Below are 15,402 nucleotides of genomic sequence, written 5' to 3'. Positions count from 1 at the left end.
CAGAGAAAGAGAGCTCAGGGCATTTCTTCCAGGAAGAAAACACCAGAAACCCACTACACTTAATTAGCTGTAGTTTATGAAAGGTTAATCCATACAAATGTTCAAAAGCGGGTAACACTTTTAATTAGTAAACTATTAGTTCATCAGTAGCAAATCGGATATGAGTATGGGAGAATATACGTATGTATTTGGCTTTTAGGCCAACTTACAATATATGTATTATGTATATATAAATACATACACATGCAGTATACATTTTGAAAATATTGATCGATTGTCAAAAGATCAGTGTAAACTGAAAATACTAACATGTGACGGACAGCTGATAACAAACGGTGTTTGATCTGGTCATATTTCTCTCCTGATTCAGACAAGACAACGTTTTCAATGGAAGAGGCAGGGCTCATGTTTTAGACAAAATAAAAGCATCAGTTTGATTTTCATTTATCAAATTCATCTTGATGATGGATTTGTTTCTTACAAACACACAGCTATTCACGGTCTTTGTAAGCTGTTTGGACTCGTTCTGACGGCACCCATCCAGGGATCCATTAGTGAGCAATGATGTATGCTAAATTTCTCCGACATCTCTTCAAATGGAGAAACAAATCCATCTACCTGATGATGAGTTAATTTTCAATAAATTTTTTGGCTGAACTATTCCTTTAAAATAAAAAATTAACACTGTGCTATGTGAATACGTGTAAAAAACAAACATGAGTCTTTCCTATGTATCATTTGAAGTATAAAAAATGAATATGCATGTAAATTCAAGGAAGTATTTCCAGGAAAGATATACTCTGGTCAAGCTCAGGCACTTACTTTAAATTATCTCTATAACAGGTTTACATGAGGGGGTGCATGTCCAGCTTGAAGTTATTCAGCTAAACCCACAAAACATCCCAGAATTCATCAGAAGCACTGATAATACTTTCTCATGTTTGTTGATGCCCCTCTAAAAAATGATGTTACCTCCTAGATGATGATAGGACTGGCTTTTGTTAGTTATAGAGACAGAATGGATAACAGAGTTGAGTAATGGGAGGAAAAGTTATATTGGAAATATAGGAAAACCTTTATGATTCAGTTAAAACAGCTTTCAAAGGAAAACCTTTTGGTCTGAAATCATTTGGAAACCTATTTTATTTCTAAATACGCTTTTTTAAGTAGGCAAAATGGCAATAACCATGACTTAAAGATGAAAATGATTTAATGTTATATTATTAATTATATTTTATCCAAGACAGGAAAATGTACTGCATAACAGTACATACTGTACATAAAGCTTTTTAAAGTGCAGAAGGAAATCCACTGAGCTGCTTGCTCAGCGTTTAGGAGTCATTCAGCACTATACTATACACGCTTCAGCTATTTTCTACAAAGTGGTTTTGTGAGGCGCAGAGCAGCCAAGAAACCATTCTTGCGGAACGGCAACAAGCCAAAGAAATTACAGTATGTGGGTCCATTTACCTTTGAGTAACAACCAGTGCCAGAAAGTCCATTGAAGCAATGAGTGCACGTTTGAAACGGTTGCTTACAAAGACGCCTTCTGAAAAGCAGCCACTGTCACTGACCTGTACAGCTGTGCATCATAAAATAACTGATACTGTGTTAGATCACTTGGACAGGACAAGACGAGGTCATATTATCAAGTGTTTTATAAATAATAATAGCAAACCGTGAAAATCTTGAGTTTTCAAATACCTTGCCTTAAAAAAAGTATTGAACAGCAGATTCATCACTAAAAAACATATAGAAGCATAAAAACTCTATTTATAATTATAATATTTATAATAACTACATTTTAACTATTTATTACTAATATGCTGATGATTACAACTCATCATGTTACAACACTCACTTTGTCTTCCATATGTGCAAAATGCAGTTTTGTTTTCTTTTAAGCTGGTTTAGTTTGTTTACTCTACATCCTCGATCTGATTAATGGTCACTTTAAGAGATCCTCTCTGGCCTAAGAGTTCACCCAAAAAAAAGCATAAAATTAAATTAAATTACATGAATAAAATAAAATAATGTGGCTGTTTAAAATTTAAAATAATGTGGATAAGAGAATCAATATCCTTGTGCATGCAGTAATAGGATAAAAGCAGCTGATAAAGGTTATAATTAAATGAATATGACAGAGGTTTTTCACCATTCTCATTTGTCACAACAGAAAATGGTCCAGCTGGTAGAAAAAAAGGATATATATTATTTGGCATAACCGTCATACTTTATATGTATTCACTTAACATTTCCAAGCAGAGGAAATATCATAGTCCTTGAATAAATGAGATACATGTGCTGGGTTAGCCACAATTAATGATGGAACCATTGTAGGGTCAAAGAAATACTGATAAGTCATATACTGTATCAAAAATACCCCTTTGTAGACTGATTATGTGAAAAAAATGTGCTGAAATAATTATGCAATGCACACCTGCAATGCAAAAATCCGCTCACTTTCCTGATGCAATACTGCCATCGCGTGGTCAGAAGTCTGGGCTGTATTTTATATATTCTATATATTTTTGAACAAATCATAGATAAATATACGTGTCATACCTGTGTGACCTCTCGTTTTTCCACTTTTCCACTCTTCCACTTTTTATTCTTCTTTTGTGGGTCACTTTGGATGAAATTTATGCTAAATGCATAAATGCAAATGTTCAAACTGACAAATAATTCAATATGTCAATTTTTTAAGAAACCCGGTGTTCATATTAAATGAATGAATAAATAAATTTATTAAATTGATAATTTCATGAAACCTGGTGTTCATATTGAATAAATGAATTAATACATTAAATCAATGAATCAATCCAAATCACATTTGTTAATGTTGCAATTCATTTTAATTCATTCTATTAGTTCGGGGTATTTCAGAAACACCACTAAAGCTGATGTTCATATTAAATGAACAAACATACAAATAAAGATTTTTTTACAACTCAGTCCAAATCACATTGATTGATGCTTCAGAAGTTTATGAATATTATTCATAATATACATTTATCAAAATATCATATTTTCTTTTTATCCCATATCACATAAAAACATAATTTTTAAGAATGCAGTCAGTCAGCTCCTTAACCGACCAATCAATCAATAAATGAAACATTTTAACAGAAAAAAAAAAGAATTGTGCACCTGATCCAATTCACATTATTGATGCTGCAATACACGATCAGATTTTTATAACTTTTTTAGTTTTTTACAATATATAAGGTATGCCATTGATGTTTACTGTATTTAAAATCTGAGGAGTTTGATGGCAAGTTGGCAATCTAAGCTTCAAACTAAAATCTGCAATATGGTCAAGACATCACTCAGCTGCAGAAAGCTGGAGGTTCCTGACGCCTCAGAATCCAGCAGACGAAGAAACTCTGTTTTTGGCTCACAGGGTGAAATGATCCACTGTTCAGCCTCAGCCAGATTCTTGGGCTTGATGCTAACAGCATCCTCCACTGTTTTATAGTAAGTAAACTTCTATGTGAAAAATCAATCTCAAATCTAAAAAAAATGTATAATAATAAAATAAAAGAGTCTCCATTTGCACTCAGTTTAACCTCACTGCTGTAGAAGGGGAAATGATTCAGATGTGATCTCTTCTGTGATTAACCTGTCCCGTGGGACAAGACTTCCTCTCTAACTAGATTCTAAAGTACGAGGAAAAACTCAACTGATTAGAAAACTACCAGTCATAAATGTTATTGATTCGCCATGATTGGGTGATAAAAAGTTATGACTCTCCGCCGGGATCTGGGGAACAGAGCACACTGACGGACTGTCCTCATTACTGTAGCAGTTAGGGTGAAGGTTAAGTGTGCTCAAGAGCCTAAAACAGCAAAATAGCACATCAACATCAATGTGAAATCATGTTATATTAACATTTGCAAACCATTCAGTCTTGACTATAGAGTACTATAAAACATACAAAACATAATGTTCAAACCATAACCAGCTGACAAAATCGTCCCAAAATTACCTGAATGACAATTCTAGTTACATGAAATCATCCCAACATAACAGAACGATTTTAAGACCATTTTAACTGTAATGTAAAATGACCTAGTGTTTATTATCATGTGCCACATTTTTCCAGCCAGTGATGAGCATTTGATTCAAGTGAATGATCATATCTGTGTATAAACCCACCTGTCCAGGTTCGTTGTTGATTTTCAGAGGGTTTGATGTGAGATGAATAGTGGCTCACCTCATCTCTGCATGCAAGATGTAAACTCACAACTGCTAGATACTGTGTAAACTCAGTTATAAGAAGAAAAGTCGAAATTGTGAGATATTAACTCACAATTGTGAGAGAAAAAAGAATGCAAAATAACAAAAAATTCACCATTGCGAGGTGCAAACTGAGGGAACAAATTCCGAATTGTGAGGTTAAAATTTAGATGTAAAAAAATGCTTGAAAAAAATATTGCAAATTGAAAAAAAAAAAAAAAAAAAAGAATTGCATGAAAAAAATGTATGTTTGTGTGATGTAAACCCATAAGACGATGTTTTTCTTACCTTTCTGGACATGGACAGTATACCGTACACACAGCTTCAATGGAGGGACTGAGAGCTCTCGGACTAAATCTAAAATATCTTAAACTGTGTTCCAAAGATAAACGGAGGTCTTACGGGTTTGGAACGACATGAGGGTGAGTTATTAATGACATAATTTTGCTCTTTGGGTGAACTATCCCTTTAATGTTAAAGAAAAAATAAGAATTGCGTAATGTAAACTTAATGTAAATTCTGTCAGGACCATTATTGTCAAAGATGATTGACAATTAGCATACAGTTTGGATTAAGCGGTATGGTTCTGTTCTGGCCAAGAACTCACTGTTCAGCCATGCAGCATAGCATGGATGAGATGAGAGCAGGGAGAGCAGTGATCCCCCCCCAGCTGAGAGCCAGCTGATGCAAGCTTGACTGTCGTGACCTGCCAGAACTAATTCTACGCTTGAGTTCAGATTTTGAATCTGAATTATAAAATAAAGTCTCAGTTACCTTTTTATATTTCATCCTGTGACAGAAACGGGTTTCCATATTACAGAATCATTGCTATAAAACAATTCGATTTAGCAGTCCACAATCTCACTCACGCTTTCCCTGCTCAGGCTGTTGATGGATAGCGCCTTTGTGGTGCCTTCTAGAGTGAGAGTTAGATCAGGACAGCCAGAGCTCATGTCTGCAGGACTTATGTGACGTGTTTGTCCTCTTCTTCAGGTACAGCAGAAGAGTTCTGCTTCAGGAGGATGGGTTCCTGTGCAGATGGGGCTTCAGAGCAGACAGCTGATGGCGAAGACAATGAATCCATGCTGGAGTCTCCATGCTGTCAGGAGATGTGGGGTGAGAGGAGAACACTGGCAGTGAATCACACATCTCCTCATTTGTGGATGGATGGATGGATGGATAGAAAAAATGATGACTATAGCTGGATGGACGTTACATTCATTGTAAGGATGCATTAAACTGACAGTGAAGGCATGCACAGTAACAAGATTTCTATTTCATTTTTATAATTTTATATAAAAATTGGAATTTAAATTATAAACAATATAAATATTTATGAATTTTAATAATAATAATATTAATAATAATAATAATTAATGCTTCTTGAGCAGCAAATCATTATATTATAATGATTTATAAAGAATCATGTGACACCGAAGACTGGAGTAATTGCTGCTGAAAATTCAGCTTTGCCATGTGAGGAATAAATTACATTTGAAAATAAATCAAAATAAGATGTTAAAACATTACTGTTTTTACTGTATTTTTGATCAAATAAAAATATAAAAACTTTTGAATTATACTGTATCTCTGCTTCTAAACCTGAATGGATGGATGGATGGATGGATGGATGGATAGATGGATCCTAAAAGGTGAGTCTGTTTCTTAACTTCGTTTCTTTGGTCGTGGACATAACTCAGAAATAGTTTGCCTGAGAATCTTAACTAAATCTCCTGGAGTCAGCGGGTCATCCATGTGGTACAGTCATGCAGACAGTGGACGACGGGTTTGTCCTTCATGTCCATCACCCACACAGTCAAATCACATAGTTTACATTGGACTTCAAGCAACTTGGGCTATGAGCTTCTCCACCCTTCCTCCAGACTCTAGGACCTTGGTTTCCAAATGAAATACAAAACTTGCTCTCATCTGAAAAGAGGACTTTTGGACCACTGGGCAACAGTCCAGTTCTTCTTCTCCTTAGCCCTGGTAAGACGCCTCTGATGTTGTCTGTGGTTCAGTAAATCTCTTGACTCGTCTGTGTGTGGTGGCTCTTTATGCCTTGACCCCAGTCTCAGTCCATTCCTTGTGAAGTGCACTCAAATTCTTGAATCGATTTTGCTTGACAATCCTCATAAGGCTGCGGTTCTTTCGGTTGGTTGTTCATCTTTTTTTTCTCCACACTTTTTCCTTCCACTCAACTTTCTGTAACATGCTTGGATACAGCACTCTGTGAACAGCCAGCTTCTTTGGCAATGAATGTCTGGGCTTACCCTCCTTGTGAAGGGTGTCCATGATTGTCTTCTGGACAACTGTCAGATCAGCAGTCTTCCCCATGATTGTGTAGCCTAGTGAACCAAACTGAGAGATAATTAACAGAGTTGATTAGCTGATTGACATGTCACCATATTCTAATTTATTGAGATGAATTGGTGGGTTTTTGTTAAATGTGAGCCAAAATCATTACACTTAAAGAACCAAAGACTTAAACTACTTCAGTCTGTGTGCAATGAATTTATTTAATACACAAGTTTCACAATCTGAGTAGAATTACTGAAATAAATTAACTTTTCCACAACATTCTAATTTATTGAGATGCACCTGTACACACACACGCGTTTGTTTTTGTGAAAAGTGGGGACATCCCATAGGCGTAATGGTTTTTATACTGTACAAACTGTATATTCTATGGCCCTTCACCAACCCTACACCCTCACAGGAAACTTTGTGCATTTTTACTTTCTCAAAAAAAAAAAAAACATCATTCCCTCTCCTTGTAATACCTGTGTCATACCCATGTCATTATACAAAGATGTGTTCTGATATGTCACAAAAACATGCGCACACATGCACGCACACACACACACGCACGCATGCACACACACACACACACACACACACACACATCCCCATTCAAATTAAAATGTTTGGTGTTATGTTTTTCCATGCTTTTGAAAGAAGTCTCAGTAAAACCGTATTATTGTTAAATATTAATAAATTTTAAAATAACTTTATCCATAAATCATGAAGTCGTTCTTTTTTTTTCTTTTTGGTAACATTATTATGGAAAAGGATTAGGAGCAAGCAATAATAAAAAAAATTAATAAAACCATCTAGAGATTCAAATCAGCATAATGCAAGATTAAACTGAAAGAAAAATTTCTATAAAACATTGAGAATAAAATCATTATATTTAGAGAACAATGTTGTTGAATTTCAATAAAAAAAACTTGTTAAATTTAGAGTAAAAGGTCTAAATTAAATGTTTAGAATAAACTAATGCTATTACAATAAAATGCTGAGAATAAACATCTGAGAAATAAACTTAACCTAATAATGAAATAGGAATAAGCAGGATACAATGGCTTGAACAGACAGGATGTCAGTATTAGACAGCAGCACTAGCTTTAGCTAATCTTCTAGATATGGTGGCTATGTCTGATAGGAACAATCTTCTGAAACCCATAGGTCCATGGTGTTTGTCCATATGAGCTACTATAACCCGAATAAGGGAGCTCCACCTGTACTTATCCTCAGCATATAATCACTGATGAGAGAATAAAAAAAATACATATTGCTGTCAGCTAGAGTGGAAAAGTTGGAAGTTACCTCAACTCCAGACATTCTGTGTTCTCCTGTGTTTCTGGTCCACCTCACACCACATATGAAATATCCTCTCCATCTCTTGGGCTTTATATCAAATGAAACTTACAATCATATAAGAGCCAGGTGAGCTTCATCTGAATACCCCAAACTAAAACGGTAAACCTCAATCTCTAATAAGATTTCACTTACTCACAGAACATTAACAGCTCTTTCTTGGCCAGTTGTGTTGACCTCTGAAGTCAGCAGTTAAAACTGGCCACATGTTCACTCGCATCCCCTTCACCCATAGAAAAACAGCACATAAAGCAATATATGTCCCATCATTGTAATCTACATTGGACTGAAAGTATGCTCAGGTACAACATTGAAGTCTTACCTTCATTATAGAGGTCTTTTATGCAGCCAAAAAGGCCTTTGACAATGTTGTATGTTAAAGCTTTATTCCACGAGAATTCTGTGTTAAGCATCATCCTTATATTCCATAAAGAACCTTTCAAGAAACATTAAAGACATCAACTATCCAATAACAGAAATCTTAGCCTTACAAACAAGGCTTTGGTTGAAACATATTCAACTGAGAACATAAAAACAATCATTTGTGGTGTTTTAACTTGTGACTATGTATTTAAATGTTAAATTAAATGTTAAATAGTCATCTTGTAACAGTTATTCATTCATCTGTACAGTAAGTTGTCCATGCTTTGGTCCATACTCATAAACACTCTGGTAACCATTACTCACAGAACAAGGCCCCTTAAAACAATTTTTTGTGAAAAATGTAATATAGGACCATGCTTTTTTTTTTAGTAGTGGTCCTATATGGGAGCCCTGCCTTCAGATCTGCTGACTGGTTTTTATGCGCTTTCCCTTGACTCAATCCCCTTTAGGCTGGAATAATCCTTTGGACTTCATTGGCTGTCAGGGCATTTAGTATTAAATGAAATATGCATATTTAAACTGGAGTCATTCATATAAAGAATCCCATGGTTTATGACAGCAGCCTTATTAGAGTCACGAGACTGTTTACTTATAAATGGGAATTGTAATTTATATATATATATATATATATATATATATATATATTTGAATTGCAAAAATACTACTTTTTTTGTTTTGTCTTGCCTTTGTTTTTATTTTTATTTTTTGTTTGTTTGTTTGTTTTTTGCTTTTTTGTTGTTGCTTTGTTCTACTTTGCCATTGCTTTTGTTTTGTTTTGACATTGTTTTTTGTTTTGTTTGTTTGATTATTGGATTCTAATTATTTATTTTACATACTTGTTAAATGTTTAGTTTTTTATTTATTTATTTATTTCCAAATATTTATATTTAATTTTAGAAGATAAGATAGGGGTCCGTCTGGTGCAAACTGTGTGAGGCATTAGATTGTGTTTGATGTAGGTCACATGGTTTTAGCACATAAATATTACTTCTGTTTTAGTAGAAAGGGCACATTTAATCCCAATGTTATTTATTGATTTACTGAATGATTGATTGATTTAAAATCTTATTTTAAAAGAAATTACCTAGTCAAGTACATTATGTAACTAAGCTACTAAGTAAAATATTTAATATTAGTATTTAAATAGGATATGTAAAAGGTAAATTACATTTAATAATTTAGCAGACACTTTTATCCAAAGCAACTTACTGTACAAATAAGGACAATGAAAGCAAACAAAGCAATGAAAGCAAACGTTTTTAGACTTGAAGATGGCTCACTTGCTCGGTTTCAGTTGGGCAGGTCATTTCACCAGGAGGGAACAGTTAATGAAAAAGTCTGTGAATGAGATGTGTGCCTCTTTGAGACAGCACAGTATAACCTTCTAGAGGCACATAAGTCTGAAGTAATGAATTTAGGTAAAGGGGTGCAGAGCCAGTGGTGGTTTTGTAGGCAAACATTAATGCCTTGAATTTTGTGTGAGCAGCTATTGGTGACCAGTACAAACTGATAAAAAGAGGTTATTTTTGGATCATTAAAAACTAATCTAAATAAATTAAAAGAATGTGTAATTTAACACAATAATGACACAACAATTAAACTATGTGACTTTTAGTAGCTCTTTCCCCTTCTTCATTCTCTAACTTACACACACACACACACATCCCAGTCAGTGAGATTTGTGCTGGTGGCAGAAGGTACTCTTCCAAATCCAACCGGGCTGCTTACTGATTAGAAGGAATTATGAGAGAGGTCACATCTGAGTCTGTGGCAGACACTAACACATATCAGTTTTCATCAGCAAACAATGCATTCAGATTGTTTCACAAAAATTAAAGGCATCTGATGGAGAGAAAGAGAAAAATCTCTTGGAACAGGGCGGGATGCTATTGAGTGATATATCGGCATGGATGGGTGAGTAATAAGCTGTTTATTACTATACCCTTATGCTGGGATCATCTTATTCAACATGCCTGGTTAAGAACAAGCCCTGTGGCTGTCTGTTCAGGTGAACTTATTTAGTTTCGTCACCTATTTTGAGCTTTCCACACTCAGAACAGCAGTATTATTAGCTTTTGTGAAACATTAAATGGCTAAAAATATTTGCATGATAAAAACGGTTCAACGCTAACCTAAGAATGTAGCATACTGAAAGACCTAAATGAACTGGATTCATTTCTTTTAATATGACTGAGTCTGTATCCTTCTATTTTTATCAGACTCAAATTTATGCAATCATGTTTTTCTCAATAGCCACCCATTGTCTCGGCTGTTGCTAAGTACTTTTCCCTCTCTTTTTTCCTCTTAGGTATACATTTGCAAAACTGGAAATAATTTCAGTTTTACTGTGTTTGTAAAGGACCTCACATGGCCTCACAGAACAGTTTGACGGAACCAAAATGGTTTAGATTTGCCCAAAAGCTCCTTTTAATAAGTCCATTTTTATTTTTTTCATTGATATCCAGTTTTTCTCACAATTAAAATGAATAAGCTCCATGATTACCTTTTGGAGATTGTTTTCAAGGTCTTTGCATTGATTGACACTCACTAAGTTAGCTAAAGAAGCTAATTGCTAAGAAGTCCATTCATGTTATCTTCCATAGTAACCTTGTACACCTCATTGACTTACATCTAAAAGTAATTTAGTTTATTTTTGTACTAGTAACTCTCGAAGACTTCCACAAGATCAATTAAATCAAAGGTTCTCTAAAACTGTGGTAAGATGGCTGTGCTGCCAATAAAATTTACCAAAACCAAGAGAGACAAACTGGCCCAGGTTTTGTGGGTACTAAACTGGATATCTGTAGTAACAGGTATCATCCTCTTTAGCTTGGGCATCTTTCTAAAAGTTGAAATTAACAAGCGGCAGGATCTAATGGCTGAGAGTCAGCTCCAATCCGTGCCAAACATGTTAATTGCCGTGGGACTTATAGCCTGCATGATTAACTTTTTGGGAGGAAAGATCTGCTATGACTGTGTGGACACCAACAAATTCCTACGCTGGAAGTTGGTGATGCTCCCATACATCATTTGCACGTTTTTCTTCACTCTGAGCGTGCTCGTGGGTGCCTTGATGTGCTACAGCATGCAGGGACAGCTGGAGGAAGCCCTAACACTGGGGCTACGGGACGCTATGCGACACTATAAGGACACAGACACACCAGGTCGCTGCTTCTTGAAGCGTACAGTGGACCAGTTGCAGATCCAGTTCCAATGCTGTGGGAACGAGGGCTACAGAGATTGGTTCCAGATCCAGTGGGTCAGCAACCGATATTTGGATATGTCTCAACGGGAAGTGGTAGAGTAAGTTGGGTCTGGAAAAATAGTTATTTAAATTTCAGTTCAGTTCAGTTCATTTATTTCTAAAGCACTATACAAACAACAAGGAGTTGCACCAAAGTGCTATACAGACATTAATAAAACATTTTATTAAGGGAAAGATCACATCATAAAACAACGACACACAACCATAAAAACATAAAACTCAACCTTCTACACTCGCAAAGGCTATAGAGAGGAAGTGCATTTTTAAGCGACTTTTAAAAAAGCCTAATGTAGAAGCAGATCTGATATGAAGTGGTAGGTTGTTCCATAATTTAGGGGCAGCTACAGCAAAGGCCCTTTCACCCTTTCTCTTAAATTTCATCCTCAGAACAAGCAAAGCCCCTTTGTCTGCAGATCTTAAACACCTAAGTGGCTTATAGACCTGAAGGAGCTCAGATAAATATGATGGAGCTAATCCATTTAGGGTCTTACTACAAAAAATGTAAATATTTAATATTATTTAAACTGTTTTTAATAGCTATTAAAATATTTAGAGGAGTCCCTATATATATATATATATATATATATATATATATATATATATATATATATATATATATATATATATATATATATACTGTATATTCTGATTGTCTTCTAAATGTCTTCTGATTTTGGTGCAGTAATAATATAATCAAGAGTTGCTTTTTCTTACTAGCCGTCTGCGAAGCAACGTTCAGGGAAAATACCTCATGGACGGAGTTCCCTTCAGCTGCTGCAGTGTCAACTCTCCTCGGCCATGCATTCAGCACCAAATCACCAATAACTCCGCCCACTTTAATTATGACTTCCAGACAGAGGAGCTCAACCTGTGGACGAGAGGATGTCGTCAGGCTCTGCGAGATTATTACACCAACATCATGCATTCTGTCGGCCTCACGGTTCTGATCATCTGGCTCTTTGAGGTTGGTTGTGTCTATTGCTTTGGCAATAGGAAGGGAAAGTATTGAATATATTTTAAGTACTATTTAGTACTCTAACATTCGGTCGTCATATTAGTAATTACATTTTATTTAGTATTTTTTTAACTAGCAATAATTTTTTTTTTAATAGGTGCTCTATTCATAGCCATATTAGAGAACCTATAAATTCGATTAATGCTATATGATGTCTTAAACACGTCAACATGACCATGAATTTCTTAAATTAAACTAGATATTATGTATAATGGTAAATTAGTTCCTTAACTGCTCAGCATACTAGCATACTTATTGCCTCGAATATGCAAATAATAAATACATTCACATAGTCATTTAACAGACGCTTTGGCTTAGCTGTGTTCCTCAGATGCTGACAGTTGAAAATAACTGGTAGGTGGATAGAAGTGGCCCTCTTTCACTCAATTATTCACTCACATGATTCGAAGGTTCAGGGTTCTTTCTACTTTTGCTTCGTTTGGAACCATATTCACCTGTGGAACAAAAAACTGTTCCTAAAATTTAAGATACTTATCTTTTTTTGTACTAGGAAACTCTACACTAATAAAAAGTAAGGGGCAACTCACTCTCTTTATAAAAATCTGCTCTGGTTGCGTGATCTAATCCGATTGTACATTCGCTGTATAATCTGCTCTATGCACCAGTCACTCCAATCCCTCAGCGTCCTATGTAAAGCACATGACTGCTTACAAGGATGACGTGAAGCTTCAGTAAGAATTGTTTTGTCTAAATGTGTTTGCTATCAGTGAAAACCACCTCAGGAGTAAGGCATCATTTTCTTCTCTGACAGCTCTCTGTGTTAACGGGGGTCCGTTACCTCCAAACGTCTCTGGAAAACGTGCTGCGGCAGGGGGACCCTGAGTGTGAGTCAGACGGGTGGCTCCTGGAGAACAGCTTTGTGGAGACGGCTCGCTCTAACCTCAACATCATCAAACACCTGGGCAAGTTCAATCAGATCAACATATCAAGCAATGGAGATCCAAACATTGACAAACCACCTACAGCACACTATGGTCCAGACAATGTGCCTCCAAAACCTCTTCCAATGGCCAGTTAGGTCTTCAGAATGCTCCTCTTGGCCAGAAACATTACAAGCCACAGAGGACTGGACTCTGATGCTGTATGACTAAAAATGATGACTCAGTAAAAATTGGCATGGCATTGTAAAGCAAGAACAGAGTGATATTACAACACACAACATAACATACTTGAGGTCGGTTGTAAATTAACATTTAAGAACTAAACCAAGTAGCCTACTGTTTTAACACAAAAGGCAAAGCATCATGGGGCCTTTTTTATGTATAAAATGCCTCTCATTAAGAATACAACCGTTCAATTATTTTGTGTTTTAGATTCGCATGTGAATCGTGTGATTACTGGAGAGTAGGCCTGCTACCTATCACTGGAATTATTTACAGCTTCACTGTTTACTGTAGGATTTTCAGTAGTCATTTTAGTCTATATTTGTGAAATCGAACTAAATGCGGTAGTACATATGATAGCTCTCTCTCTCTATCAATATTTCCATGAAATCAAACCGTCAGCTTACCCATTACAAGCCAGCAAAAAATCTTATTTCATGCCTTGGTCTCATGCCTAAAGCCAGGTATTGTAATCACAGTTGAAAACATGATACCAACTGCCTCTATAAACACATTTTCCAAAAAAAAATTTTTTTTTTTTATACAAAGCAGACCCGTGTCTAAAATATATCATGAATATGTAATGAAAATAAAAGCAACATGTAAATTTGATCAATACATTAATAAAGGGTTTTACGTGTGGTTTCAAGTGTACTAACGTTCATTGAATCACTTGCTTTATTGAATTATTCTTCCCCCATTACTGTTCCAAAGAACGTTTCAGTGTAAAGTTCTTGAAAGAAATTATTATTTCTTCGTGTGAAGAACATGACTTAACATAAAAATCTAAAGAACATTTAAAGGACAACAAAGGACCACTGAAAGGTTCCTTGTATGTCAAAGGTTCTTTATAGAACCATATGCCAATAAAAAAGAAAAAAAACTTATTTATTTATGTTTTTGTTATAAGTAAAGCCAGATAACCCATCCTAAAGGAACAATCTGATTTGAAAATCCTGGAGTAACTGAATCTGAAGCATGTATACAGAATGCACTGTAAAGGTATATCAGTGCCTTATTATACACATGCATTATTAAATTTAAATTTATGCATTAAGCAGACGCTTTTATCCAACGCGACTTACAGTGCATTCAGGCTATCAGTTTTTACCTATCATGTTTTCCCGGGAATTAAACCCCCAACCTTTCTCTACCAATTGAGCTACCAGAACACTATATGTAATGTAACATTATATGTAATGTATGAGCATAATGCATTATAGAAATGGGTGCTGATCATATTTCATTATACAAATGTTTACTAGTTAAAGTGTTTTTTTAAAAAAACAAACACAACTGATAAAATATAAAAACAATTATGAGTGTGTATATATATATTTATATATATATATATATATATATATATATATATATATATATATATAGATATACATACATAATTGTTATGATATCTTATCAGTTGTGTTTGTTTTAAAAAAACACCACTTTAACTAGTAAACATTTGTATGAATACATATGTGAATATTCAGCAGTTATTACGCATTCTAATATGCTAATCTGCATATGATCAGTGTTGCATTGATGCCTATGAATTACACAAAAATCTCAAAACATACACACAAGAGAAGCAGTTCTTATTTGTGTTTTTAATATCTAACAGAAACACCCATCAATTATAGTTAGGAAATGATTAAAATAATTTCAAAACCAAAATAAATGATCAATTACAGGTAATTGGTGAACACAGTGATTTA

The 15,402-nt window shown here is 35.0% G+C and overlaps 1 protein-coding gene across 1 annotated transcript; it reads left to right on the top strand.

Moving 5' to 3' along the window:
• The first annotated feature begins 9,152 nt into the window (after window positions 1–9,152).
• On the top strand, window positions 9,153–14,329 carry LOC132112959 (photoreceptor outer segment membrane glycoprotein 2-like). The gene is made up of 4 exons (XM_059520723.1): window positions 9,153–10,197; window positions 10,592–11,586; window positions 12,266–12,512; window positions 13,336–14,329. The coding sequence occupies exons 2-4, from the start codon at window positions 11,006–11,008 to the stop codon at window positions 13,600–13,602; spliced, it is 1,095 nt and encodes a 364-aa protein (XP_059376706.1). The 5' UTR covers window positions 9,153–10,197; window positions 10,592–11,005; the 3' UTR covers window positions 13,603–14,329.
• The last annotated feature ends 1,073 nt before the right edge of the window (window positions 14,330–15,402 follow it).

The sequence above is a fragment of the Carassius carassius genome, chromosome 32 (genome assembly GCF_963082965.1).
Source record: "Carassius carassius chromosome 32, fCarCar2.1, whole genome shotgun sequence".
NCBI classification, from domain to species: domain Eukaryota; kingdom Metazoa; phylum Chordata; class Actinopteri; order Cypriniformes; family Cyprinidae; genus Carassius; species Carassius carassius.
This window is presented reverse-complemented; position numbering and strand designations above follow the sequence as displayed.